This window comes from Danio rerio, chromosome 22, assembly GCF_052040795.2.
Source record: "Danio rerio strain M-AB ecotype USA chromosome 22, GRCz13ab, whole genome shotgun sequence".
In the NCBI taxonomy this organism is placed as follows: domain Eukaryota; kingdom Metazoa; phylum Chordata; class Actinopteri; order Cypriniformes; family Danionidae; genus Danio; species Danio rerio.
Window position 1 is genome coordinate 31,478,241 of NC_141042.1, and position 25,752 is coordinate 31,503,992.

General features: G+C 37.2%; 1 protein-coding gene and 1 long non-coding RNA gene across 3 annotated transcripts in view; both read left to right on the forward strand.

Moving 5' to 3' along the window:
* The first annotated feature begins 5,280 nt into the window (after positions 1-5,280).
* tp53bp2b (tumor protein p53 binding protein, 2b) overlaps positions 5,281-25,752 on the forward strand; it is a 47,729-nt gene continuing 27,257 nt past the window's right edge. Inside the window, exons 1-3 of one of the 2 annotated variants that reach the window (XM_087303142.1) lie at positions 5,281-5,768; positions 20,604-20,751; positions 25,236-25,349. In XM_087303142.1, coding sequence (XP_087159268.1) covers positions 5,760-5,768; positions 20,604-20,751; positions 25,236-25,349 — 271 coding nt within the window. In that variant the 5' untranslated portion in view covers positions 5,281-5,759. The remainder of the gene's footprint in view (positions 5,769-20,603; positions 20,752-25,235; positions 25,350-25,752) is intronic. The other variant, NM_001109770.2, reaches the window with a different exon arrangement.
* On the forward strand, positions 20,752-24,379 carry LOC147838573 (uncharacterized). Its single transcript, XR_015522237.1, has 2 exons — positions 20,752-22,912; positions 24,096-24,379. It is a non-coding gene; the product is annotated as an uncharacterized LOC147838573 (long non-coding RNA).

Below are 25,752 nucleotides of genomic sequence, written 5' to 3' on the forward strand. Positions count from 1 at the left end.
TTAAAAAGCAAATGCACTGTTGTAAAAGACACCTTGGATAATCTTTAAAAGAACCTCACAGGTGCTTAACGGGTTTTTTTATGGCAGTGGTGCTACAAAGCACTGTGACCACCGTAAAAGTCTGTAAAAAGAGTAGTTTTGTTTGTATGTTTGTTCAATTCCTTAGCCACTTTTGAAAACTCATGTAAATGGATCACAATTCACTCACTCACTTTTTTCTTCAGCTTAGCCCCTGATCTGAGGTTGCCATGGTGGAATGAACCAACAATTACTCTTGCAAATGTTTTTTTTTTTTTTTTCAAGATAGGCTCATCCTGAAAATGTAGCCCTATTTACATTTCTGGAAATTGTGAATTATGTAGTTAGAAGTACGTATGGCTGCATTTAATTTTTAAAGGAACGCAACAGGGCGGTATGACGCTGTTCCTTTTTGCTCTTGCAAGCTGACCGCTTACCTCTGTATGGACGGGTTTCCGGTTGTTACCAGTTTGTTCAGTTAGCTCACCATGTACGTCGGTGGACTTAAAATGCAGAGAGGACATGACCACGACAACGGGCTTCGAGTCTGGGGAAGAAGAGTTCCAGAAAGGTAAGACAAAAACAGAAGCCAAAAAATAAAATAAACAAGTAAATAGCAGGGTGAGAATGTGGTAAAACATGGTAAAAATCAGACAAAGGCTTTTCTTTTTCTTAATTGCTTTTTAAATAGGTCAGTTGGGTTTAGAGAAAAGGGTAGGTGGGTCAATCTGTGCTTTTTGGTTTAGGGAAAGGGGATGGTGGGTCAGTCGATCAGTCAGTCAGCCAGTCATTCAGTAAGTCAGTCGACAGTCACCTCTGGTGGATTTAAGAAAGAACAGCAGGTGCGAATGGCACTCGTGAGAAAAATTTGAGATCTCAAGTGTACACAGCGGCCTTTAGTGGATTCACATAAAACCAAAACTGCAAAAAACTTACCTTCTGGGACGTACTTGGCGGTCTCCAGAAATGTTAGTTTTCAGAATGAGCCTGGGTTGTTTTTGTTTTAAGTGGCGGATGCCCTTCCAGTCAGAACCCAGCACTGAGAGTATTCATGAACCCCCAGTGCTGGGAAACACACATACACTCTAGCATTTACACACACACACTCATACACTACAGCCAATTTAGTTTATCCAGTTCACCTATACCACAAGCCTTTGGACTGTAGTGGAAACCCAATCATCCTTCCCATGAATTCAGCGAATAGAACTAATAAATATTATAAACATTTTTTATTGCAGATTTCTCTCGAGAGGCTTGTCTTTATGGCAATGGTTTGTACAACACAACACCGTTTAGCTGCATTCTCAGACCATGCTTTCATGCAAACCACCAGCTGGACATCATCTCGGTCATAGTGCTGAAAGGACATTCCTCTTACAGTTAAGATAAAAGATTGTCCAGAGGTGTTTACATCATACTCGAGTTATCTCCCGTCTTTCCATTACAGACTTGTCACTGACAATAGCCCTTAGCCATGTGGGTCAGCAAAATAAAATATATACTTGTCAAATGTCTGATGCTTATGCTAATTTATTCCGTATCTGTTCTCGGTTTGATCTGTGCAACCAATGGTGAGGCTACAGGGTCATGGGTGGCATTGGGTCAATCAGATTTTGGCCCTCTCAGCTGAAAATACTGCAGCATGCAAAAATAAGCAGAAAGAAATAACATCCTGGTGGCTGGATGCTGATCTTCCAATTGTGCACAATCCATGAGAAATGTTGAATGAATCAAACTCTGCAATCGGTCCTGTCCACTTTGTCCCCAGTTGGTCTTTACTGATTGTCCCTGCCTGCACATACCTGAGATCAAATTTCTGTTAGTTCCTGATGTTTTCACATTATTTTGGAAAATACCTAATCATCAACACGAATCAGATTCTGATATTATTTTTAGCTGAAGCAAAGCAGAATGCCATGCTGTTCTGTGTGATTCATCCTAACAATTTCTCATTGCATCGTGCTGTGTTTGGGTTTGTTTTAACTAAATATATATATATGGTTTGCTGATGTTTGGTGAAGTTACAAACCAAAATATGGATCAAAAGCTACATGTGAATACAGTAAACATGTACTTGGTATATTTTGGTCTCAAGATGAAACAATTATGTTTGTAGGTTTTACTTGAGTGTACAGTTTCTGCTCAAATGCTTGACCTTTTTTACCGATCAGGTGAAACCTGATAATGCCATTTTATCTGCTGAAATTTGCATCAATGTCTTTATCTCAAGTATAGTAAAACGGCGTACTTTAGTTTTAACGGTAGGCAGGCACTGTGGTCCACCAGTGTCCGCTCACTTTCACCTTTCTTGCCTTGTTCTGAAAAAGAATTACTTAGAGACGTCATATATTTGATATGTGAATAACCTAATATGTATCATGTTATTACATTATTTCTGTCATGACAACTCTGATAGATTTTGTATAGTATTCAATATGTATATGTGATTGTCAATGTATTTGGTCTTTGTGTCAAGATGCAGAGTGAGTACTAAGACTTGCTATTACCAGTGTATTTACAAACATGCAAAAAAGAAAAGAAAAGTCTTGTCGTCAATCCCAGTTGTAGGAACAACAAATAAAAACTTGACTTCTAGTTGATCATTTGGAAAAGTGTCAGAAGGTAGATTTTTCAGATGAATCATCTTCTGAACTGCATCCCAGTCATCACAAATACTGCAGAAGACAGTAAGGATCAAAATGATAGAAAAAGGATAGAGCTCCTTGTCATACTTCATCCTCCACGTCAAAGTTTCTGAAAGCAAAGAAGGTCTAGGTGCTCCAGGATTGGCCAGCCCAGTCACCAGACATGAACATTATTGAGCATGTCTGGGGTAAGATGGAGGAGGCATTGAAGATGAAAACAAAGAATCTTGATGAACTCTGTGAGCCTTCAAGAACGCTTTCTTTGCCATTCCAGATGACTTTATTAATTAGTTATTTGAGTCATTGCAGAGATGTATGGATGCAGTCATCCATGCTCATGGGTCAAACACCATGCACCATGACTTTATTTTCTGTACTGTACATTATTTCTGTTAAGTAACAAGAACACTGTTTTTGTCTCAACAAAGTCAGTCCTAATTAAATAATTAAGAATAAAGGCATGTTCATATTTAATTTTGGAAAATAAGAGTAATTTAGAGGCATTTGCCTTTCATACACTCTAAGAAATAAAGGTACGTGAGCTGTTACTGGGGTGGTACCTTTTCAAAATGTACACATTTGTACTTAATGGGTCCATTTCTGTACCTTAAAAGTATATATTAGTACTTAAATTTTTTAAAAGGAAGACTTTAGTACTTTTTGAGTTATTAATAGGGACCTCATGCGTTGAAGATTGCAAATGAAAAAGACACTGGGATATTTTAATGTCATGAAGCAAGCTCATATTGACTGTTGAGGCAACAGCAACCAATTTGTGCCATGTAGTTGGAGGCAGATTGGATTGGATTTAACAGCCTGTATAGTTTCATGACAGAACTTTGTATTCACTTTGTATTCCCAAAATTAGGCATTGACATGGCACATTCACATGAACTTATGATAATTACCCATAGTTTTACTGTAGTAATTGTTTATTATTTGGCACATTACTACAGTAACAATTTCTTGTAGTAAAAACATGGTTAATTAAGGGGAGGATATATTACCATGGCACAACGTTCAATAACACTCAGAACTTTTTATATCCAATTCTGAAGTTTTTGTCTAAACAGTCTTATCAGTAAGTGGTCATTCATTTTAAAGGGTTAGTTCACCCAAAAATGAAAATTATCTTAATAATTAGTCAACCTCAGGTCGATCTAAACGCCTGAGACTTTGATTCATCTTCTGAACAAATTAAGATTTTTGGGTGAAATCTGAGATTTTTATTTATTTTTTTGCTCTATAGACAGCAAGCTTCTAGTGCTGCACAGTATATCGTTTCAGCATCGATATCGCAATGTGATCATTCTCAATAGTCACATTGCAGGATATATGCAATGTTGAGTTTGTATTATAATTTATCATTTGTATGCGTTTTTAATGCATGTAATTGTATGATTTTAAAAAAAGCATTCCAGTATAAGAAATCGTACCATTTGTGACATTAACTACGAATAGTTTTATATAATTATTTTTAATTTTATCATTCAGTTACTGAATTTGAATACTGTTAGACTTGTTAGATACTTTATTTCAATTGTTTATTTTTCTTGATTATATTTATAGATTGTTATGCATGAAAATACTCACAACACATGCAAATACAGAAACACACTGCAAGTAGCACAGACAAGGATGAAAATATGTCAGGGACTCCAAAAAGTTGAAAGATTGTTTATTGCAGAATAATCCCAATCTATCTAACATTGTAAATTCTTTCTAAATACAGATATTAAGTCAACTGGTGAAAAGGTATTTATATTGCAATATACATTGCAAAATAAAAACATATTGCAATGTTAGATTTTTCCAATATCTATAAGGTTCCAGGCATATTCAAAGTCCAGAAACGTAACAAACAAACTCCTCAAAACAGACCATATAGGGGTTCAATCGGAATAATCAAACTATTAGTCTATTTTAGTGTGCACATAAAACAAGAATACTTTATTTAACAATTTCTGCTCGGTGGGACGGTGTCAGTAATGGGAATGCGTTCACGAGGACGTGTCTCTGAGTCTGATGTATTACCTCGGATGCACTTGTCCTTTATTTCATCTGAGGTATACATTAAAGCACAGTAACGTTATTCATGAAGATGCACAATATATTAACATTGAGTTTTCACTGTTTTTTTAGAACATTTTTCTGTACTTTAAATGAGTGATGTTGCTGTTGAGTTGCTGTTAATGGAGGATGAGAGAGCTCTCAGATTTCACCAAATATATCTGAATAAGTTTTATAATAGCATGAGTAATTAATAACATGAATGTACTTTTTAAGTATTTTTGATAATAGTGTAGGCTATGTACTATGGTGAAACTAAATGAAACACAATAACGTATACTGACAGGCTGCCACTATTAACTTACCTCACGCATTTTTAGTTCTATATTTATATCAGGTTAGTCAAATTTACAATTCTGAAGAGCCTAAATAATGTTGGCCATATTCAAACGGAGCCGAATGAAATCCGCAAACCGTGTGATGAGGTTAGCTGAACACTGAACGAACGGCTATGTCTCTCCTCAGAGGTAATGTAATGAAGTGGGCGGGAAGCGCGCGGGTGGTGCGAGGCGGGGTTTGTCTCATGCACGCGCCGGGGAGATTCGGAATCTCGCGCAGCGTCATCTTGGGTTGGGTTGCGTTTGTTGATCCCAGCGAAAAGACTCGCTCGCACGGATATAATGTGGACCTGGAATCAGCTTAGCGGACAGTAGATGATTCGAGGCGTTCGCGAAAGACCGTTATTCTTATTACGCGTTATAGCTAAAACCGGTATCGAGTCGCTTCCTTTACAAATGGTTCGGTGCGATCTGTGGTCTGCGGTTCTCCATGTCTGAGAGATTTGTAGGAGAAACTTTGCTGTATTTAACGAGTTCATCTTGGGTTCATTCTGCAACAGGTTTCTATTATAAATCAACGCTACAAAGTTGTCAGACAACATCAGAGGAGGCTGTAATCTAAAATAATGATACGTAAAAGAAGAGGATAATACGTGCCCGAGTTACCTGCATAAGAAACAATAGTAAGAAACAGATATTGGGAGACATTATAAGGAATATACAATATCTGGAGGTCCTTTTCAAAATGATGCCGGTAAGTTGAATGCGAATTAAGATATAATACACTAATCCACAGTATATCATCATGTTTGTACATCAATATTGCTTGTTTGCCATCGATAACACATCACATGCATAGGATTAATGTCAATTCTTGTGTTCAGCCGAGTTGTACTGGCTTTACCTGGTGGATTATGGCAGATGAATGTAAGCATTTCTAGGCAATAGTTAAAATGTTTATTTCTGTGAAATAAATAGGAGGCAGGTGTTTCATTACTTGTTTGTATTGTTTAGATGTCCTATCCTTTTTTAAACAAACACAGAATGATCCAGAACATTGCGTATCTTATAATTAATTCCAGTACATGATTCCTCAGAGATCCCTTAACCTGAACACAGGTGTTGAATTAAACATTGATTAGTAGATGTTGGAAAGGGTGAAATGCATGAACGAATCTTTGGCTATTTGATCTAGAATCTTGTTGTTCTTTAGATTTAAATAATTTGTCAGAGAATGTACAAATGGAAATACTTATATACCAACAAATTAAGTAACAAATATTAAGGACTGATTGGAAGCAAAGTTTAAGCTAAATTGTCTGTAGTGTATGTGTGTGAATCAGAGTGTATGGGTGTTTCCCAGATTGATAGGTTGCAGCTGGAAAGGCATACGCTACGTAAAACATATGCTGGATAAGTCGGCGGTTCATTCTGCTGTGGCGACCACAGATTAATAAAGGGACTTTGTCGAAAAGAAAATGAATGAATAAATGGAAGCAGAGTTTTTGTTTAATTAAGATTGTGACACAAGTTGCGTCGTTACAACATTTTCATATTAAGGATTCATTTATTGTTAACATATAGGTTAAGAATATATTTTTGAAATAAAAATCAAAGATTTTTTAGTCTTTTTTTTGCACCTGATATATCTTTTCTGTCACCACTCATACGGGTGAGTCACTAATGATTTGTGTTAGTGAGTCATACATTCATACACCCACCGTCCACAGGAAAAAAAACATATGACCGTGTCACCTCCGTCCACATTGATGACAAGGGCTATTTGTCATTTTGACCGTTCCACTGTAGTTCATCTCTAATAAAGATCCAGTGATGGGTAAAACCCATTTTCAAGAAAGTCCTTAATCTCTGCTGGCTTTGTCACCGGATGTCCGCCTTCAATCTGGATGAACCATCAGCAGTATATATGGATTTATAGCCTTTCTGCATTAATGTAAATTATAATCTCTATGTATAAACTTGAATGGGAGTTATTATTTTGCAGATTTTCAAATGCAAATGGCTCATATAAGGCATTTTGCTTTCTCGGAATTGCTTCAGTGGAACTGCATTACTCTGGAAACAAATCATGTTTAATCGTATATTTAGTATACATTTATACTGTAGAATTGTACATGAGTATATTTAGAAACATTTCTCATCATAAGTCATCCATCATTTCAGATTGAGTCATGTTGGTCAGTTTTAGATCCAGTTGATCTTTACTTAAGTAAAGTATCTATTTGAGGTCATACGCAGTGTTTAGGAGAACCACAGTGTGTATGGGCTTGTGCTTAAGCATATTCTTTTAGCAATGTGAATTGTCTGAATGGTGACTGTGTTCTTTGTTCACCTCATAAATCTTCCCATACCTCAGACGCTGACGCTTCATTGTCCCCCCCCCCCCTTTTTTTTTTTGGCTGTGAATTACTAGCTCCCTGAAGTCTCAAAGGAAAAACAATTGTGATCTGGAAAAAAAGCAGTTGTATATTCTTCCCCATGTGACATTTTACAGAAGTAACCTGCATTGTCCTCAACTACATTCAGAATATCAAGTCATTGTTTGTAGTTCCTCCAGAGGAAGTTGATTTAGGCTTCATAGCTTCCCTCTGTTGTATGTAGTCCTCGTGTGGTCATGTATTTTGCGTCAATTAGAAAATTCTCTTAGCGTAAGGACACAGAGCAGCTATTTTCAAGACTCTAAATTGATTTGACAGGTGAATAGATGACTTGGGCAGGGAGCACTTGTGGAATAAGATTAGCTTGTAGTAATTTAATTTTGTATCCCACATCAGTTCAAAGGCTGTGCATTAGGAGTTCTAAATATCGCTGATTGTTTTGGGCCCTTTAAGCCACCTGAGGCCACATTGGGAAACAATGACCAGAGTTGCGGTGACCGGTTGCCATAGCAACCGTTGCCAAGATCACATTCCACACAACAACATTGCTGCTAGGCAGAGAGTGTCACTCTCTCTGCGTAGCAGCAATGAATGTGTTTGGAAAACCCGGCTTCCAAGGACCAATCGGTAATTAGGCACATGAAATGCTTTGACCTTAAAAATATTCCTAGCTATAATAAACAGGGTCTGTTCTGCTGAACAGAGGACAGATGAAGCATACTCGCTTGTTTTTTTTTAGACTGGCAGAGTTTAAATTAAGCCATCCAAGACCTTGAGTGACTTGCCTGTATTTTAAAGCTTCAGCATTTTTGGCTACCTTATTCTTGCCAAAGGGTTTTGGAGGGTCAGTTTGTGGCCAGGAGTTGTTGTGTATGAACTCAAGACTAATCCTGACTTTAGTCGTGCTTTGTGTCAATCCACTGCAGGGGCCATATGGCTGATTCTGTGCCCGCATTTGCACACACACACTGCAGGCTACAGCCTGCTGAATCTGCGGGTTCTGTCCTGTGACATTCGGAAGCTTCCTAACGAGAGCCTATATTAATCTCACATTATAGAGTAAACTGAATTTGCAGTGTTGTCTGATCAGAGCATGTATTGACAGATGCTCTTGTAGTGATCAGACTGAATAATTGATGCTCTCGGCATGCACTGGATTACCTCTGTGTTGCTGTACTGGATTTTCTGTTCACTGCTTTACATTCATCCTGTCGACTGTGATTTCTGCACACCTTTGCGCAAGATTCTAATAGTAAAAGCAATGAACATGTACAGTTAATAAAAACCATGCAGTGCTAGCACTGAGTGTACATTGTATATTGTAGAATAGACGATGCCATCGGATGAACAATGCATCTACTGTTTTCAGCATTTGACACAAAATAATTAAGAATGGTGCTGGTTATGGAAATAGGCTGCCAATGTCCTACAGTGTATGAGGTTTTGAGGCTTGGAAAGTTTTAAGGTAATTTAAGGTTAGCCTAATGCATACAGGCGTTAACCCTAAATCTCATCACGTCAAAGCTGTGAACTCAATTATAAATGAGCTGTTGACAATGACGTGGTTATGTCGTCAAACCTTTTGTTTAATGTTTATTCTTTTGGTGCATGAAATTCAGAGTTGCCCAAGGCTTGACTTTCAATAGCAAGATGATGTCATTGTTTTCCCATGTCCACTCAAAATGGCCCGCTGAACTGGCCTACATAGGTGAAAATGTATAGGGAGCGTATATAAAGCAAAGCGTAAATAAAATCAGGTCAGTATTATATATATTAGTCTCAGGTCAGAAATTATGTCATCACAATAACTCAAGATAAGAAACTCAAGAAAAAAAGCCTGCTAAGAAGACCACAATGGGTGGGTGCTAGTATTTGAAGTAGCTTAAACCAACAACCAGTGTTTATCAGATCAAGCTGTTTGACTGGCTAGACCAACACTTACCAGCATAAAATTCCACCAGAAGTATTTTTTTTTGTCTATACAATAAAAGTCAAAGGGGTCCAAAGTTTTGATGGTTAGTGAATGGCCAAAAACCCATTTTTAGTCAAATTAATCTTACTGAAATGAACCTATATGGAAAGTCTCCAGGACGATTAAGTATAAGTAAATATTATCAAGTCAATATTCAGCGAGAGTCAGCTGATGGTAAACGCCTGAATGTTTGACTATTCAAATCCATCACATCACCTGTGGTTACCTGTGGCAACATAAATTGTCCTGTTACATAATTGTGCTATATTGTTTTAATCCTAAAGAACTGCTCCATGTCAATTTAAAGTTTCTCAGAAATATTACTCTGGGGGATGAAGTGTGGGATCACCCCCGCGGGCTGACCTCTGGCTCAAGGGCTTTTCTGTAACCGCCGAGACCTTTCCAGGATTTACTGAAAGCAATCACTGATTCAAAAGCACTTTTCATCATGCGGTCAGTCTGTAGGACATGTGTTCTGCTTTAAATTGTTGCAAAAAGACCCCCCAAAAAGCACTGAAAACTCTCTAGACAATTGTTATAATAGACTTTAATTGACTTAAATAATAGTTTAGCAAGATTTTAACATTTTTGAAAGTAACTACATCACCGTAGGAAAACATTTACTTTGTCATATGCGTTCAATAAAGAATTAGGCTGAAATTAACATCTTCGACAAGGAAAATAATATGTAATAGGTCTGCGGTTTGCTCCATCCATAATTCAATCTGGATGCTTTAAGAGCTCATTTTATAAACCATAACCTAGAGACAAACGATTTTGACATATGCAATTTACTACATGAGGACATTAGAGGAGGATATACATTAAAGGAAGACTAATGAAATTTCACTCCCAGCAAGGGTCGTTCATCTAATAAAGGCTTTCATTGGTGGGCCCAAGGGATCCTGACTCAGTGGTCTAAGAGAAAAATAATCATAGGGCTGCGGCCTGCACTCTCTAAAATAAAGCATGCAAGAGGAAGTTTTTGAGCCAATATTTTTCTTAGTTTACAAGGCTGTTTCAGCCATGAAAGAGATACTTTTGCCTGTTTGTTTACATGACAACAGTGTGTCTGTATGAAATAGTATAAATCTGAAAATAAGTTTTAAAATGGACCCAGCAGGCACATGATGGAGAATGATGTTGGACCCTTAACGTTGTGACACATTGCATTTCGGTTGGAAATGAAAATCGGGTTGACGTCAGAACCCAACTTTGGGCTGACTTCAATGTCCAACATCGGACAGCCGTTGCATTTTGGTTACCTTCCAACACAACCTAAAACCAACAAAATATCAACGTCTAAGGATGTTTCAGCTTGATGTTATGTGGACATTACTAGTGTTGTCACGATACTGAATTTCGATACCAATCGGCACTGAAATTTAAAAAAATGTTCATTTCCCACTAATGTTTAAGCGCTGTTAAGTGTAAACAGCGCTGATTTGCCAATGTGTTCAATTGCTCAACAGATATTTCTGTGATTGGCCGTGAAGGTCATCAGTTCACCATTCTTCACCGCTGTTTACCAAGTGCTAATGCCATGGAGATCAGCTGGGTCAGTTTATAAGCTGACATACAAGCTATCCTCTGACTGATCTTCACGACTTTTAAAACGATTCAGTGTCCCTATGTCTGCAATATAACTGATGACCGCAATAGCCAGTCACATTTAATTCTGTTGATTAGTGAACACAATGGCAAATCATCTGTGTTTAAGATTGTGCTCATCAAATGTAAAAAAATTTTAAAATATTTTAGTACCGATTGGTACCAAAATTGGGCGGAGCAGTGGCGCAGTAGGTAGTGCTGTCGCCTCACAGCAAGAAAGTCGTTGGTTCGAACCTCGGCTCAGTTGGCGTTTCTGTGTGGAGTTTGCATGTTCTCCCTGTGTTCGCGTGGGTTTCCTCCGGGTGCTTCGGTTTCCCACACAATCCAAAGACATGCGGTACAGGTGAATTGGGTAGGCTAAATTGTCCATAGTGTATGTGTGGATGTTTCCCAGGGATGGGTTGCGGCTGGAAGGGCATCCGCTGCATAAAAACGTGCTGGATAAGTTGGCGGTTCATTCCGCTGTGGCGACCCCGGATTAATAAAGGGACTAGGCTGTCAAGAAAATGAATGAATGAATGGTACCAAAATTCTGTATCATGACAAAAACTAGATGTTATTAATCTGACGTGTATGAGACGTTGGACTTTGGCTGCCATACCTGACAAATAAGTGTCAGTAATTGACATCAATATGATGTTGGTTTTAGATGTTGGCTTGACGTTTGATTTTAGTCACTTTCCAACACGACCTAACATCAACAAAATATCAACCTCATTTCACGTCATTATTGGATGCCCAAATAACATTGTCCTTAGATGCTGGCAGCCTAAATCTAACCTAATACTAGCTTCTTATGATATTGTGTGTCTGCTGGGGAAATATTTGAAAATGCTCCCTATCTTTGTCGAATCCGACAAACACCCAAAAACAAGAGTCTGTGAAAATTAGAATGTCATGCATAGTACACGTTTATGGAGGTGTAGATTAAAAACAATTGCAAAAAAAAAAAAAAAAAAAAAACACAACAATGGCGGAGTACGCCATTATTATACATGGTCCTATGTATTCATTATAATGGTTGTGTAAACAACGTGGATAAGTGTATAGATATATAGAAATAAATGTAAAACTTTTCCAGGGCTCAGGACTGCCCGTTGGCCCTGGACCAGCGTGAGAGACGATTGGGACAGTAGACAGGATTGTTGAAATGAAGTTTAATTTTCCTGCGACTGTGCGACTATTGTCAATTGTGTGCAAATACATTTTTGGAATCGAGAAACCGTTTGTGCTTTTAAGCCTTTAAATGCCTCCTTCTCTGTGATGTCGTAAACATCATATTGTTTTTCGGTTCCTCTTATCTGATTGGATGTTGCGAGCATGCTTTTTTTCCCGTAACTTGGTAACAACTAGTACAGCGAAGAGATAGCAACATGGCGGCAACATCGAATTATGAGGATACCCTCTTGGAAGCAGAGTTTTTTGTGGGTACAACACGACGAAAAATATGAAGGTTTTGCACAGTTTGCCTTCGCTTTGGCAAAGCAGCCATCTTTTGTCAAATCATTTAGAACAGCAATAAAATACCTGCACGTTTGCCATACTGTTCTTTTTGTTTTCATAACAATTAAAATTTTAAATAATTTGTAATTTTTTAAATAATACATTTATTAACGTTTTTAACATTTTAAAATATTTAAATTCTAAATTCACCGATGTTATTTTTGACACATTATTTAAAATGTGCTATTAACTTTTTTTCTTCTTCTTTTTTTGGTGGGGCCAGTGAAATTTTTGCAGGGCCTGACCTAGCTAGTCAAAAAAATCCATGGCGTTGAACCATGTTTTCTGGTTTTGGCTAAATCTTTGTTGTGAAATGTAGCCTTAACTCATATAAACTGATACAAATCAGAGCATTTAGGCTAGCATACAGAATTGGATTTTATTGGTAAGTTGCTCCACAAAACAAACATCATAGCTGACACTTTTTTTTTATCCTTAGATTTGGTAAAAGAAATTACAGTGTGAATGCTAATTGCAAGGGCGAGGCAGTGGCACAGTAGGTAGTGCTGTCACCTCACAGCAAGAAGGTCGCTGGTTCCAACCTCGGCTCAGTTGGCGTTTCTGTGTGGAGTTTGCATGTTCTCCCTGCCTTCGCGTGGGTTTCCTCCGGGTGTATGAGTGTGTGTGTGAATGTGTGTGTGGATGTTTCCCAGAGATGGGTTGCGGCTGGAAGAGCATCCGTTGCGTAAAAACTTGCTGGATAAGTTGGTGGTTCATTCCGCTGTTGCGACCCCGGATTAATTAAGGGACTAAGCCGGCAAGAAAATGAATGAATGAATGCTAATTGCTAAGTGAACCAGCCCTAAATGTATCATTGAATTTTGGGTAACAGACAAATCAAACTACAAGTGTAAACGGACCCTAAGATATTTTTTAAATCGCATCTTATTTGATGACCTTTAACGCCCAATTCACATAGGGTATCAGCGTCAACGCTTCCTATTCACTTTGAATGAGTGTCCTCAATTGTTGCGCATCTGCATTGTGGATCCGTCTGCGCTACTTCAGTGGCGTTGCTCGCTGCAGAAATTTGGACTTTCTTACCTTTTCAAGCACCGATGGAAGCATCAACCAATCAGATTGCTGTATGCAAATATACCAGCTCAGACAGATTGCTGCCTAATTTCATTGGCTGACGCTGCTATGACGATCGAGTCAGCACCAACTTCAGACACACCCTCTCTCAAGCGTTGATAATGAAGCCCTGTGTGAATCAGGCGTTATAGTCAATTGTGGCCATTTTAGCCTCTAATAGGCCTGATTTTTACAAAACCTTCTGAATCACCAGGACTGTTTTAAAAAGACTGCTGGATTACAAGCCTAACCACAGATATTCCCGACTGAATCTTGTCAAACCTTCATTCATGCATGCATGCAAGCATGACAGTAAGCAAGTATATAAGTGCTTTAGCAGTCATGTGCGTATTCAAAGCCAGATTAGACTTCAATGTGTGTGCGCATTGAAGGGATGAAAGCCTCTTAAAGCCTTTTCCCACAGCTGTGTTTGAAGGCAGATGAATGTCACGACTCCAATATTGCACAGATCAGGAAAACCGATAGCCGTTTGGACAAATCTAGCTAGATTAAAAACCACAGTGAGTGAGGATATTTAGTAATGACAGTTGTTCGCAGTGATCTGCTGGGAAAAAAACAAAGCACATTTGAACATCATGCTGTAAAAAGTGCATAAATATATTCTAAAGGCAAATCTACTGTATGCTAGCTTGAGATGACTTCTTATAATTGGTGCCAGTTTATCAGGAAGTGGCGATTTTGATCTATTTGACTTGTTGGATGAAAACAGTGCTTTATTCTTGCATGTTTGATGCCGTATTACAGTTTTGTGCATCTGTCTAATTAGCATTTTTGGATGGAAATACCTATTGTCTGTTTTGTGAAGGAAAGTTGTCTTGTGCATGAGTTTTCACGAAGATGATAATAGTATATAAAGGGATAGTTTACCATTTATCCCCCATCAAGTGGTTTTAAACCTTTATGGTGGAAACAGAAAGTATTCACACCCCCTTAAATGTCTCACTCTTTGTTATATTGAAGCTATTTGCTAAAATCATTTTAAGTTAATTTTTTCCTCATCAATGTACACGCAGCACCTCATATTGGCAGAAAAACACAGAATTGTTGAAACTTTTGCAGATTAATTAAAAAGAAAAACTGAACATGGTCCTATGTATTCAGACCCTTTGCTCAGTATTTAGTAGAAGCACCCATTTGATCTAAAACAGCCATGAGGCTTTTTGGGAAAGTTTTTCACACCTAGATTTGGAGATCCTCTGCCATTCATCCTTGTAGATCCTCTCCAGTTCTGTCAGGTTGGATGGTAAACATCCTGAAATGCTCAATTGGGTTTACTCTGTGCTCTGGCTAGACCATTCACGAACAGTCATAGAGTTATTTTGAAGCCACTCCTTATTTAACAGCTTATTTAAGCTGTGTGCTTAGGGTTATATTCTTGTTGGAAAGTAAACCTTCAGCCCAGTCTGATGTCTTGAGCACTAGGCATAGGACGATAACCGTATTGACGATAAAGGTATACCGTGGTTTGGAAAAGTCAAGGTTTTAAAAACGTCAAAATTTTCTGCTGTACGTTCCTAAGGTATGAGTACATTTTTTTCCAGCAGAAAAGATCTCCAAAGATGCCGTTTTAAAATGCATGAAGACAGCAAAAGTCAATGATTTGTTTACTGTTGTAAATATTTTAAATGTTTCCCAATAAAGCAATAATCTCAATACCGTGAAACTGTGATATTTAAATTCAAGGTTATCATACTATCAGAATCTTATACTGGCCTATACCTACTGAGCACTCTGAAGGTTTTCATCCAGGATATCAGTGACTGGAAATGAATGACTACCAGTTTTTAGCATTCTGCCAGATGTGTTTTTGCAATCAACGGAAAAGCAATTTGGAACAATTAAATTTGAAGCTTAACCTTTTTAGCTTTGCACATAAAATGCCCTTGACATTTTAATAAACAACCAGAATTCATAGAAATAATCATGTCGGACTGCAGAATGCCGCATTTGAACAATCAGAATTGAGTATAATCAAAATAAATGCATTTCCTGTCCCTGTGTGTAACTCAAGTTAAGGTGGAAGAGCCGCTGAGTTTTGCCTCTACCCATCTGCCATGACAGTACCTCAGCTCTGCTTGCTTGCCAAACACACACACACACACACACACACACACACACACACACACACACACACACACACACACACACACACACACACACACACACACACATGCAGTAAAGGAGAAGTGCTGAGTGTTTTTGCACTCTATCAGCGGTGATAATAACTCTGCTGCCGATAGTCTGAAAATAAACACACAAGCACATTTGTCCTTCAAAAATATGCCCATTCTTTATAGGTAAAAATGCTGAGTTTATGTGTTTATTTATTAAAATTATTTTTTAACCTAAAAATGAAAGTATACTCTCTTTTATTCATCCTCTAGGATTGTCACCATACAATTAATTTATCTTACGATACTATAAGTGTCATGATCCCAAATATTATTGCGATACTGTAATTCCTAACTCAAATTATTAAGAAAATTGTCAGAAATGCTATATTTTAAATATTATAATAAGTCTACTTAAATTTAATTCATAATTACCTTATTATTGAAAAAAAGTACTATTTGCACGTCACTTCAACTAAAATTTATCCATTCCTTTTGTTTATTTTGTAGATAACTGACCAACAAAAAGTTTATTAAAATAAACATACAAATTATACCAAACGTTTTTTCAACAAAATTTGGCTATATGAGGTGGTCAAATTTCCGTAGCTATTCTGGGTTTTTCCCTTTTTTTTCAGCCTTATTAGGTTATAATCCAATTATGAGGATACTAATAATTAAAAATTTTTGTAGCTACTAAATCATATTGACAGGAACGGAAACGAACCAATTCAGATGTGAAACATCAGAAAAAATCAGAAAAGGTGCTCCACAGACTATTAAAATAAAACAGTCTATGGTTGCACAAATGTGTGAGCATTTTACTGACTTTTCCACATGCAACACTGTCTATTGATAGACCATTTATGACGATACTACCGTTAACAAACTACAGTATTCTGTACAAATCTCTAACAGTATTTTGGAGCCATAGTATCGCAATACTACCATAGTACCAGAAAACGTGCAAACCTATCATCCTCCGGTACTTTCATATTTTTATGAGTTTAACTCAAATATTTTTGGAATCACTGACTTCCGTAGTAAAAAAAAATACAATGGAAATCAATAGCTGTTTCCATCCAAAGATTAAAATTAGAATATGCACTGGGGCTCATTTCAGCATCGATATTGAAATGTGTAAATTCTCAGTAGTCACATCACAGCATATTTTGCGATTATTATTGTTGATCAGCAATGAAGAATGTACAGTGTTTACATTTTACATTACATTTTGATTATTCAATAGGGGCAGGACAAAATAGCGATATGCATGAAGTGCCGCTTCACGTAATGGCGGATCGAACATATATCAGTGTTGCAATTCTAAGAAATACATGTGCTGTTAATATAATAAATACATCTTATAACTTTTTGTTGCATTTTTCCCTCTTCATTTACAATTATGATGTATTGTGTATGGTTTTCTTCTTATATATTGTGATATCATGATATATCATACATCATATAATATTGTATTGTATCATATTATTGTACCTGATTATCTGACTACTTATTGTACTTTTTATTTGTTCATTCCTGCAATTTCTTTGACTCACTCCTCTAAAGATTATTTCAATCAAATTCATGATTTCATTCTAAATAGAGCTATTCATGTCATCTGTCAAAGTTGTATTCATATCGCAATATAAATTGCAGCAAAATAAAATATTCCAATGTCCAATTTTAGATGTTTTACAATGTGGTCGTAGTACTTGTTTGTCAATTTTTGCCATCCCATCGCGCATTATCACATGATCTGAAAGCAAAAATGCATGACTTTTTAATTTTTTTTAAGCATATGCTGGATTTTATTCAGTAAATGTGTTTCAATTGTAGTTTAGGCACATTTTTTTCCAATTGGATATTATTTTTATCTTACTCAATTGTGCGTATACTTTTTTCAATATGTTTTTTTATCTTGGTGATTATATTAAATAATTTTATGCGGTATTAAAAAATCCACCCAAAAGAGGAGGATGAAATAGCTTATGGCTACCATTTTTAAGATTCTTTAAACTATTTTCCTTTGTGTTCATTTAATTTTCGTCCGCTTATCTGGGATCAGGTTGCGGGGGGAACAGTCTTTGAAGTGAACTCCTTACTTCCCTCTCCCCAGACACTGCCTCTTGGGGGGATCCCGTGGTGTTCTTAGGCCAGCCGAGAGACATAGTCCCTGCAGCGTGTCCTGGGATTTCGCCGAGTCCTCCTCCTAGTGGGACATGTCTGGAACACCTCCCTAGGTAGGCATCCAGGAGGCATCCGAAACAGATACCCGAGCCACCCCAGATGACTTATCTTGATGTGGAGAAGCAGCAGCTCTTCTATGAGCTCCTCTTGGGTAACAGAGCTCTTCATCCTATACATAAGGCCTGCCACCCTGCGAAGGAAACTCATTTTGGCTGCTTGTATCCAAGATCTTGTCCTTTCGGTCATGACCCAAAGCTCATAGGTGAGAGTAGGAACATGGATTGACCAGTAAATAGAGAGTTTTGCCTTTCACCTTAGCTCCTTCTTCACCACAACAGGGTGATACATTACTGCTGCCGCTGCACGGATCCGCCTGTCAATCTCATGTTCTAACCTTCCCTCATTCTTGAACAAAACCCCAAGATACTTGAGCCCCTTCGCCTGGGGTAAGGACTTTCCTCCAACCTGGAGATGGCAAACCACCTTTTTCCAGTGGAGCACCATGGCCTCGGACTTGGAGTTGCTGATTCTAATCCCAGCTGCGTCACACACTGCAGCAAACCGCCCCAATGCATGCTGAAGATCCATGTTCGATGAACCCAACAGAACAACATGGTCTGCGAATAACAGAGATGAGATCCTTTGGTCCCCAAACCGGACCCTCTCCAGCCCAAGGCTGCGCTTTCAAATTCTGTTCATAAAAATTATTGGTGACAAAGGGCAGCCCTGCACTGGAAACAAGTTTCACTTATTGCCAACAATGCAAACCAAACTCCTACTCTGTTCATACAGGGACGAGACAGCCCTTAATAGAGCGCCTCTGACCCCATATTCCTAGAACACACTCCAAAGAAATCCACTAGGAACACGGTCGAATGCCTTCTCCAAGTCTACTAAACACATGTGGACTGGTTGGGCATACTCCCACGAACCCTCGAGCACCCTGGTGAGGGTATAGAGCTGGTCCAGTGTACCACGGCCTGGATGAAAACCGCATTGTTCTTCCTGGATCCTAGATTCAACCATCGGCCAGATCCTCCTCTCCAATACCCTGAAATAGACTATCCCAGGGAGGCTGAGTAGTGTGATTTCCCCCTATTTTAATTGTTTTGGTGAACTGTCCCTTTAATGAAAAAATTTCATCGCAAACGTGTCATAAGCTATACAGTATTATTTTTTAAATGACGTAGCCCACATTGACAAAAACCTTGTGTTTTTCCACCAAAAGTGCTGATCGCTTCTGAATTACAAATCAATTACTTCTTGCTTTGTGAGTAATTACCATCGGCTTGTGTTTTATTTCTGCATAAGAAGCCTCTCGATGTGACAGCCATCTGTGCCGCTGCAATTAAAGTGCCAAGACAGAAATACAGCCTTTTCTTTTCTGTCAACCATCCATCTTGGCATGTTCTCCCACACACACAGCTGTATTATAAGATTACGTGGGTATCTGGCATGTAAAAGCGTATCTTTAAGTGGTCTGGATGATTAGGAGCATTCATAATGATGCATGATGCTCAAGATCTATTTTTCCTGCTATTCAGTATAGGGTTTTTGAATACAATTTGTCATTAAATTTGTTACGGTGGCTCAGTGGTTAGCACTGTTGCCTAACAGCAAGAAGGTCGCTCGTCCAAGTCCCGGCTGGGTCAGTTGGCATTTCTGTGTGGAGTTTGCATATTCTCCCTGTGTTCGTGTGAGTTTCCTCTGGGTGCTCTGGTTTCCCCCACAGTTGAAAGACATGCTCTCTAGGTAAATTGAATGAACTAAGTTGGCTGTAACGTATGACTGTGTGTGAAATGTGAATGTGAGAGTATGGGTGTTTCCCAGTTCTAGGTTGCGGCTGATAGGGCATCCGCTGCATTAAACATATGCTGGAATAGTTGGCGGTTCATTCTGCTGTGGTGATCCCTGGATAAGGAACTAAGTCGATGGAAAATGAATGAATGATTTGTTGCTTAATATAAGTTTTAGAATATTTTTGCTATTAACTCAATTTCAGTTTAATAAAATATTTTTTTAAGTTCACACACTTCAATTAAAGTTGACACAAAAAGTATTAAACTACTAAAATTAATTGATAATTAATATAATCATTTTAGTAATTCAACAAATATATTTTTAATTTTGTTTATTATTTAAAATTGTAAAAAAAAATCATCAGTTTATTATATTTTTATTTTATATTAAACTTAAATTGAATTTAAATTGTTAAATGTATTTCACAGTTTTATATTTAGTAATTTTTTAGTACTTTTAGCACTAACCAGAGTTTAAACAATTAAAAATGTTGCCTAAAATTATTTTAAATTGAGATATTATTATTACTTATCTAGGGCTGCACGATATTGGAAAATGCTGACATTGCGATATTTTGTACTGCTGCGATATATATTATGAAATTAATATATAATTCTAGCAGATGAATCAATAACTATATTTGAAAAGATGTCATTCATTTAGATAGATTGGGGATGGTCAAATCTTCTTCTATGCTGTGCGTTTGCATAAATCATAATAGGTTACAAGCATATATACGTAAATAGGTCAGAGCAAATATAAGTTAAATAAACAATGCGTTATAGTTTTCTGGAAAGTCTAACAGTATTCAGGTACAGAACTTGAACAATCAACATGTTCTTCTGTAGAGTATCTTCCTGTCTCCTTTGATAACATACCATGTTGTCTCTCTTTTTTCCTTGCCCCAGATGTTCCTAACGGTGTACCTGAGCAACAGTGACAAGCACTTCACAGAGCTACCGATCACACCGGAGACTCTGTGTCGAGATGTGCTGGACATGTGTAAAGAGCCGGGAGAAGTGGACTGCTATCTGGCTGAGATGTGGAGAGGATCTGGTAAGTGCTGCTGACACACAAGCGGAGATGTGTAGGTTACTTACAAATTGTAATCAGTTTATTACAAAGTTTGTAGTCCTGATTGTAGTTTTTCAGATTACAGATATTTATAGTGATGTAATCTGACTACATTTGGATTACATTAGATTACTTTTGTGCTGACACCTATTTCATATACAGAGGTGAAAATAGGTGTTTAATACGTCACCATTTTTTCCTGAAAACATACTTCTAAAAGTGCTGTTGACTGGAAATTGTCCCTGAATGTTGGTAACAACCAAAAACATCCATATATGCAAGGAAAACAAATGTAATTAGTTAACAAATAAAGTTATGTGTAATAACATGAAATGATGCAGGGAAAAAGTGTTAGAACACATGAAGAAAGGGAGGTGTAGAAAGGCAACGAAGGCCCAGACTGCAGCTGAAATCTCAGTAGTTCATCTGCAAGCTTCAGCCCTTCCTTATTGTAAATGTATATTAGCTGCTTCAGTTCATCATTTACATTATCAGGATCATGAAGAAAAACCAGGGTGAACATTTCAGCAATACAATGATCTAAAACACAGCCAAGGAAGCTCTCAAATGCTTTCAGAGAAAGAAAGTCAAGGTGTGGAATCCCCTATTCTGAATCCAATAGAAAATACAAAATAAAGATCAGATTTGATAGATACGACCCACTGAACCATCACGAGTTTTGCTCTCTGTTAAAGAAAAACTCACACCTGAGCGATGCATGTGACATCATTCTCCATATGAGATGCATCTTTAAAGGGTCAGGAAACACCAAAACACATTTTTTGAGCTGTTGACAGTCGTATATGTGTCCCACACTGCTATAAAAACTATTAGGACACATATATTTCACAAAAAAGTGAAAATTTGTTGTTTTTGCGTTATTTCGAGAAAATTCGTACTTCCGGTTTTAAACAAATTTTTAAAGCTGTATCACGGCCATGAGATCTTAGCGTGTATTTCAGCATGTAGACTGGACGTCTGTACCTGGGAGTACCGTATTACGTCTCTGAGTGTGCTGCGTTAATTCATGAGTAAGATTTTGTTCAAACCAATCAGCGCGCTCTATTGTGTATGCAGGCAACTTCATTAATATGCATGATAGCTTCGAAGACTGTTTGTACCTGAAACAGTGTTCAGACGACAGAGAGACAACACGTTGTGTTGCCAAAAGAAGTGGGAAAAGAATAAGAATTGTTTGGGTCGCCAGTGTTGCTTTTATAATTTGCTGCAGTAAAGGTTTTGTTTTCATTTTCCAGCTATGAGAGCACAACTGGACTCATGTGTGGATCAGTGCGCGCGACACGCGGCAGAAATACGTTTGTACGGAACATTTGTTTTTTGCATCTGGAAATTGTGAAATCCGGATTTGCTGCTCGTCTCCTTTAAAAAAAGACGCAGCTCTAGTATGTTGATTGTCCTGTCTCTACAAATTTAGTAAGTGTGTGCGATCAGTGCCCTTTCTTTGTTCATTCAGATGGCAAAGTTATGGTTCGTATTGTCAGCAGGATTCTTTCAGTGTTTAAAGATAGACCTTAGTCAAAATGATTTCTAAGTTACTTAGTTTACGTTAATATCGCTACAATATTATAGGCTGAAAGATCTGCTGTAAATTCTGCTCTCTGAGTGTAAACAAGAACACTGCAAGCAAACTGTTGCCGACCGTCGTGTTTAATTTTCGCCGACAGGATAGCCTACACACACACGGCTCTCTGACCTACCGAGTGCATCTGAGTTACCAAGAAATGCAGAGGTTTTTTTCTCAAACATTCCACCGTCATTAAACACAGTCACTGCCTTTCTCCCCTGTGTGTGTGTTTGTTTTTCCTGAAAATCAGCGTGTGCCCAATTGGAAACTCACATTTTTATTCAAATCTTTCCCTTTTTCCCTCCCTCAACACTTCCACCCAAACAGAGCTAGACACACCCACCTTCCTGACTTTTTCCAAACTAGAGGTGTGAAAACACCCTGCTGAAATGGAGGGGTATTATGGCTCTTTAAGCCCTTTTTTTCAGTTTTATTTTGGTGTTTGTATTGTTTGGGTTTTTGCCAAAATCTGGTTTATTTCCATGTCTACAGCTCCTTTAGAAAAATAATTCACAGAAAAAAAACTGGTTCAATACTTATTTCCCTCGCTGTATTAAAGTAAGATAATCTTGTACAATTTTGACAGATAAAATTTTATCACAAACAAGAGGCTCAACAGCTTCTTTATAACCCCTTGACACATTGTGATTTGGACAGTGTGTGATTAGAACGTTCAGTTCATCATGTGATCAGCTGCTAAAATCCAATCTTCTTTCCTGCGACGGCTTGCGCTAGCCAGAGAAAGAGACACGCTAGTCATAAATCACAATTTATTTAGTGTTTTTAAAGCAATAACAATCATTTTAGGTTTCATCATTTTATTTATATTATTTATATTATATCATATACAGTTGAAGTCAGAATCTTTAGCCTCCATTTGAATATATTTTTATCTTTTTTAAATATTTATCAAGTGATGTTTAACAGAGCAAGGAAATTTTCACAGTATGTCTGATAATATTTTTTTCTTCTGGAGAAAGTCTTATTTGTTTTTTTTTGGCTAAAATAAAAGCAGTTTTAATTTTTTTAAACACCATTTAGATTTAAAGTCAAAATTATTAGCCCCTTTTAACCTATTTTTTTTTCCAATAGTCTACCGAACAAACCATCATTATACAATAACTTGGCTAATTACCCTAACCTGCCTAGTTAACCTAATTAACCTAGTTAAACCTTTAAATTGCCCTTTAACCTGGACAGAAGTGTCTTAAAAAATATCTAGTAAAATAGTATTTACTGTCATCATGACAAAGATAAAGTTAGAAATGAGTTATTAAAACTATTATGTTTAGAAATGTGAAGAAAATCATCTCTTTGTTATATATACATATTTATATACGGTTGAAGTCAGAATTATTAGCCCCCCTGAATAAATAGCCCCCCTGTTTATTTTTTTCCCCAATTTCTGTTTAACAGAGAGCAGATTTTTTTTAGTACATTTCTAAAAGAATAGTTTTAATAACTGATTTCTAATAACCGATTTATTTTATCTTTGCCATGATGACAGTATACAATATTTTACTGGATATTTTTCAAGACACTTCTATACAACTTATAGTGACATTTAAAGGCTTAACTACAGTAGGTTATTAGGTTAACTAGGCAGGTTAGGGTAATTAGGCAAGTCATTGTATAATAATGGGTTTTTCTGTAGATTATTGAGAAACAGTATAGCTTAAAGAGGCTAACAATTTTGACCTTAAAATGGTTTTTAAAAAATTAGAACTGCTTTTTATTCTAGCCAAAATAAAACAAATAAGACTTTCTCCAGAAAAAAAATATTTTCAGACGTGTGTGTGTGTGTGTGTGTGTGTGTGTGTGTGTGTGTGTGTGTGTGTGTATATATACACAACTATTTATTTAATAGCGACATCACAAGCTCTGATTTAGTTAACCAATCAGAGAAAAAAGGGGCAGTTTCAGCACTGCCTACATGTGTATAATACATTTTTAAAGTCGTTTATCTGTTTTCCTAACTTAATCCAAAAAACTAAAATCGAGCCAAAAACAAAAAAAAAACAAAAATTTCAGTTTTTTTTAGTTTTCCTTTTTTTGTTTGAAAACTGATATGGAATGGACAGAAGATATCCTAATTGCTGTGCATAAAATAATCAGTTTCTCACACACACCATTCACTCCCTTTATAAGACCTCAGTGTATCAATATTAATTTTGTGTTGCCTGTATGTTTTTTGACTATTAAAGTGACAATAACAGTAGACATTGGGGCTGCACAATATATCGTTTCAACATCGATATATACATGTGTTTCAAAGGCATTTCAAACATTCAGGCACAAAAAAAAAAATAATACATTTGTTACATAAACAAGTAATTATTTTACTGAATTAATACAACACATTTCTATACCTAAATACCTTCTGACTTTTACTGAATTTTACTTCTTTACGTTTTTATTGTAATTATTATCTATTGTTATTATTTTTGCTCGCAATTTGTTTTTTATTTTTGAAAAATAGCCTTAGAAAATCACATAATGTCAATCCTAATTAATGATTTCTTTCCAAACAGAGCTATTTAAGCCATCTGATGTAACTTAATTCATAGAACAAAATATTGCAATGTCAGATTTTTCCAATAGACATGCATGTTATGAACCATCCTAGCTCCCATTTTCAGCCAAAAGTCTTCTTGAATTTTCTACCATAACAAATGTCATCCATATCTTGGAGTCATTTAACATTAACCTTTCATTTCTGGCTGAACGATCTCTTTAAAAACGTCATTGGAAGAATTCCACTGCTCGTGCTGCACCTGTCTGTGTGACTGTGGTGTAAAGGTGCAATGGTGCATTACTCCAGAATGGCTCTTTGTCACCTCATTTGCATCCTTTGTTTCCTATTGGCTGCTGCTTTTCCCAGAGCGTGTGATTGGTGACAGCGAGCGAATCATTGAAGTGCTGCAGCGCTGGGGTCAGCAGAGGGCAGAGGTGCGATTCTTCCTGCGCCACGACCGAGCACCGGGACACGATACAGGTGAGAGAGACAGACAGAGATAGGAGTCAATGGGACAGAAGAGCTTTCAGGGGCCATCCAAAGATTTCTGATGTATAGGTCACTTTATAAATATGATGGCTTTGGTTCACCATATGAATACAAAATAGGACTTACTATGCGCATATTTTTTTTTCCCTTCATCATGATAAATTATGCCTTTTTGACCAAACCTAACATGTATATATTTCCAGCATGACATAGAATATGATTTTGTTTTTAGATATAATACAAACTTAAGCATAAGCTATAGTTATGGTGGCTTGAGAAAGCCAGCATACTGTTATAACACATAAACTTATTATTCTTCCGTCTTCTTCTTCTTAGTCTATTTTAATAGCGCATCTCCTCCTAGACCGTTCAGACATAATCAAACGATCCTTGA